Source organism: Euphorbia lathyris, chromosome 3, assembly GCF_963576675.1.
Source record: "Euphorbia lathyris chromosome 3, ddEupLath1.1, whole genome shotgun sequence".
NCBI classification, from domain to species: domain Eukaryota; kingdom Viridiplantae; phylum Streptophyta; class Magnoliopsida; order Malpighiales; family Euphorbiaceae; genus Euphorbia; species Euphorbia lathyris.
The window spans coordinates 72,197,151-72,201,303 of record NC_088912.1 but is presented as its reverse complement, the minus strand read 5'-3'; the positions used below and the strand labels follow the sequence as shown (position 1 = coordinate 72,201,303).

Sequence of the window (4,153 nt, the reverse complement as noted above, 5' to 3'; positions counted from 1 at the left end):
TTAATATTATGTTTGAAAACATATTTATATATGAATATTTAATTTTTTTTATATTTTGTTTTTTTTATGATTTTTATAACTATTTATATTGTTACTAGTTTTGGCCCGTGCGATGCACGGATTCATCTTAACATATAAATATTAACAAAAATATAATCTAATAATTACAATTAATGATATAAAGATGCTATATAAATTAAATATTATTATTTTATTTTCATATTTACTTTAAATAATCTTTTTTTACAGATAAATGTAATAATATAATTAAAATTAATATATTATATATTATATTATATTTTTATCAGTAAAAACTGAGGAAGTGACACCTCAGTTCTATCGTTACTATTTTATATTATATATAGATTATCATATAAACTTTTTAGTTTGAAAATAAAAAATTTAAATTAGTGCTAGGAAAATATTTTTATTATACATAAACGAATACAGTGTTATAACAAAACACATGAATATATTCAGTATTGTAGTCAAATACCGAAAAGTATTTTATTATGCAATAAACAATGTGAAGACCATATATTATTATTATGTTGATAATTATTCTTATGTTGATATAATGAAACATTAGAAAAGATACACAAGATATTAATATTTTAGAGTCCACAATAAGTGGTTAAAGCAGATTGAGCTCTCTGTCCAGCTTCAGTGTAGTAAAACCCAAGGAATTTAACATGATCATACGGCTTAAAAAGCAAAGGATATTCTTCATCTATTACTTCTTCTGGTGCTTTTATCATGTACCCTTCTTTTGGAATCGAGAATAATCCTACTGAATATCTTACTTCTTTTCCTTTCATCATTACTCGATGATATGGAGAGTATAATCTACCATTTGTCCATGCCTGCACCATACATACATCATCATCATCATAGCATAATTAATTAAATATTGTTAAAGAAAATTATCAAAATTAATGAAGTTAATTACATAGAAGGAATCTCCAATCATGACAACAAAAGATTCTGGTGAGAGTTTGAGGTTGATCCATTCACCATTTTTAGTTTTGACCTCTAACCCATCTACTTGATTTTGATATAATATGGTCACTATGTTTTTATCTGTGTGAGCATGGAGGCCTGTCTTTGTCTCTGGGGTTTGAGGTCCTTCATATTTCATTACCCTTAGAAGGTAATTTGTTGAGTTCATGTGTTCTTCCATGTATTTTTGTAGACCCAGGCTTTCGATTATCATCCTCCTTACTGTTTGATCAAGTTCTGATATTTTCTCCGAGAATGATTGTACTGTTTTACTGCAATGAAATTAATCAATAGTCAATCCTTCTACTTTATAATAACAATAATCATAGAATAAATGACTTAACACATCAGGTTTTCCTCAACTTGATCCAAAAAATTAATTCATTCCAAAACTTACAAAGTGTCTTATTAATGTGTGAAGTTGCTCAAATAACATGATTAACCTCCTAAATTGAAATATATATCACTTTATTTAGAAAGTATAATACTATAGGTTTGGTAGACCATGCCTGAACGTGATGATGCGGTAACCATTAAAACAAGACACATTGTTGGAGATTTTATGTGAAATGACTTTTTAGCCATTATCTTTGTTTTATAACTTTTTATATTCCACATGGGAAACTTGAGAGTTAGTGGAGGATTTATATTGGGTTGGACCTTATGAAATATTAAATTGTGTTTAATGGGTTTTACAAAATATACTACACGTGTGCTCGTTCAACAAACCGTTTTTCTAAGAGATAGTAATAAAAGGTATTCTTAACTATCAGTTTCCATAGTATCCTATGTGCTTGAAGTGTTTAGAGCACATGCACATCTTGTTAAGTGTTGAAATTCTATTATTAGGATTTATACCATTTACCACTTGGTATAAGAGAATTGATACCATGTCAAAAATCAATTAACTCAAAGCTTCTCATAGGTTAGGTTAGGTCTATAAACAAAATTTATCATTATATCTACGACTCACGTTTGTAATGTTCAAACTAATTTAACAAAAAAATATTAAGCTGAAGACTAAAATGTTTTTGAAAGGGGTGTTTTTATATTCAGCCCCAAATTCTCACCCCCAGCCCCGTGAAAGGACGAAAATGCCCTTTCATGGGTTTTGGGTGGGAAAAGACTATTTTTTTTTGCATTTTCGTCACGCGGGCGTGTGGCTATCACGTCTCACCGTGTGGTCGGTCATGACAGCCACACGCCCGACAACAAGGTGAGGCGTGATAGCCACACGCCCACGCGCCGGGAAGGGAAAAAATAAAAATAAAAATAATAAAATAAAATTAATAAAAACTAAATTAAATTTAAAAAAAATTGAATTTTGCCCACACGGGCGTGAGGCCATCACGCCCTCACATAGGTGAGGGCGTGAGGCTATCACGCCCTACCAAGGAGACAGCGTATGAATATCACGCCGTCTCCTGTGGTGGGGCGTGAGGCTATCACGCCTCCACCTATGGTGCGGCGTGATATTCATACGTCGCACCAGAGGTGGAGGTGTGATAGCCTCACGCCCTACCTCACGAATCCGAATTCCCCAAAAATCCAAATTCGATTAAACAAAACGTCCAAAAATCAACAAAATGAAACAGAATTTCGTAACATTAGTCATTTTCCTTTGACGTCCCTCTTCCGATCCATGTTTTCGTTGATAAATTTGATCCAAGAGAGTTTGAGAGGATTTGAGAATTTTAAAATTTGGTAAAAGGGTATTTTCATCCTTTCACGGGACTAGAGGTGGGAATTTGAGGCTGGATATAGTAATTCACTTTTGAAAGTGGCAAATTGACCGAACAAATCAATTTATTCTCACAAATTAACTAAAAATTTTAGAAGGGATCGCGTTCTTGGAAAACCCCACTCATTTTATGACACATCAGACATCAGATTTTGCAACACGTGCCACAAAAGGAGTGAGGAGTTCTCGAGCGAATCGGATCCCATCTAAAATTCCCCAAATTGTCCCTTTATGCAGTAATCCAAGTGAAAAACAAAGGAAGAAAAAGTAATAAATAGATAGGTAAATAGGGTTAAGTAAAAGACCTAAAAGATGGGTTTCCTTGAGGCCACAAGGCAGAGGTGAGGGCATCCACATTATGAGGTAGAATAGCATCATCAATGCCCATACTTTCAAATAATGGAGCTTGAGGATACTGCCCAACATATCCATGAAATGGCTTTTTAGAAACATTTTTGAGTTTAGTCTCTAATGGCAACTGAAACAGCTCTTCAATTGCACCAATAGTGCCCTTCCGTAGGTCAGATGGGACTTTGTTGAAAAAAGCCTCAAAGCAACCATACTCTTCAACTGCCTTAAAAACTTGGGCTTTCACTGATTCCCATTCTACACTGCCTGGCTTCAGTTCTTCCTTAGAGAAATCTATGGCTGGAAGCCTAAGTGGAGTTTCACAACCCATTTTTTCTTTCCTTTTTTGTATATTAAACTATGTTATGATGGATCTTATATATCACCAAAATATTCCTAAATGGTTATTTTCTTGTAAATGAAATGTGTTTGGCTGTTTGAAGACAAAATATATTCTTTTGATGCCTTGTCCAAACAAATTATACCGTTATTTATCTACCGGATTAATAATTTCATGTAACCTCATATTTTTAGAGTTAGGATTTGTAAATTAAGGTTTAGTTTATTTTTTAGGATATAAGGTTTGTATTTTAGAATTTAAAATTTGATATGATAATGAATTAAAATCAAGATTGTAAAAAACACTAGATGCTAGTTGGGCGGATAGAGTTATTGGCGATTAATTGGAGATGAATCGGGACTAATCAGATTTATATTTTTTGTATTTTTGTATTTTTTATTAAATCAATTATTATATAAATACAATTAAAATATGAATTATACTATGTAAAAATGATAATATAAAATATTTAGGATAGAAAAACATAATGTATTTTAATATTATTTACATTAATGTCCTTAAAAAATAAAAAATGATCAACAAAATAACATTAATAACAAAATGTATAAAAAAATTAATATTCATAAATTTTTTATTATTTAATATTTTATTTAAAATTAAAAAAATTATCATAAAATTTAAGGGCCAATTTTTTCAAAAGAGTCGCTTGTGGCCACCTAAACCCGCATGTGGCTGCCTAAACCCGTCTAGACGATAAAAAATCG

The 4,153-nt window shown here is 31.4% G+C and overlaps 1 protein-coding gene across 1 annotated transcript; it reads right to left on the bottom strand.

Annotated features, from left to right (window-relative positions):
* Nucleotides 1–614: 614 nt before the first annotated feature.
* On the bottom strand, nt 615–3,419 carry LOC136224751 (probable 2-oxoglutarate-dependent dioxygenase AOP1.2). The gene is made up of 3 exons (XM_066013170.1): nt 3,046–3,419; nt 950–1,271; nt 615–863 (listed from the first exon to the last, which is right to left on the bottom strand). Exons 1-3 carry the CDS (start codon nt 3,417–3,419, stop codon nt 615–617), a joined length of 945 nt encoding a protein of 314 aa, XP_065869242.1.
* Between the last annotated feature and the right edge of the window lie 734 nt (nt 3,420–4,153).

Bases quoted from the DNA above. Each gene is read 5' to 3' on its own strand.
- LOC136224751 (XM_066013170.1), bottom strand. From the start codon at position 3,419: ATGGGTTGTGAAACTCCACTTAGGCTTCCAGCCATAGATTTCTCTAAG. The intron at 1,272-3,045 runs GTCTTTTACTTA...ATTTCATTGCAG, and splicing joins CAAGGAAACCCATCTTTTAG to TAAAACAGTACAATCATTCT. The intron at 864-949 runs GTAATTAACTTC...TGTATGGTGCAG, and splicing joins TGATTGGAGATTCCTTCTAT to GCATGGACAAATGGTAGATT.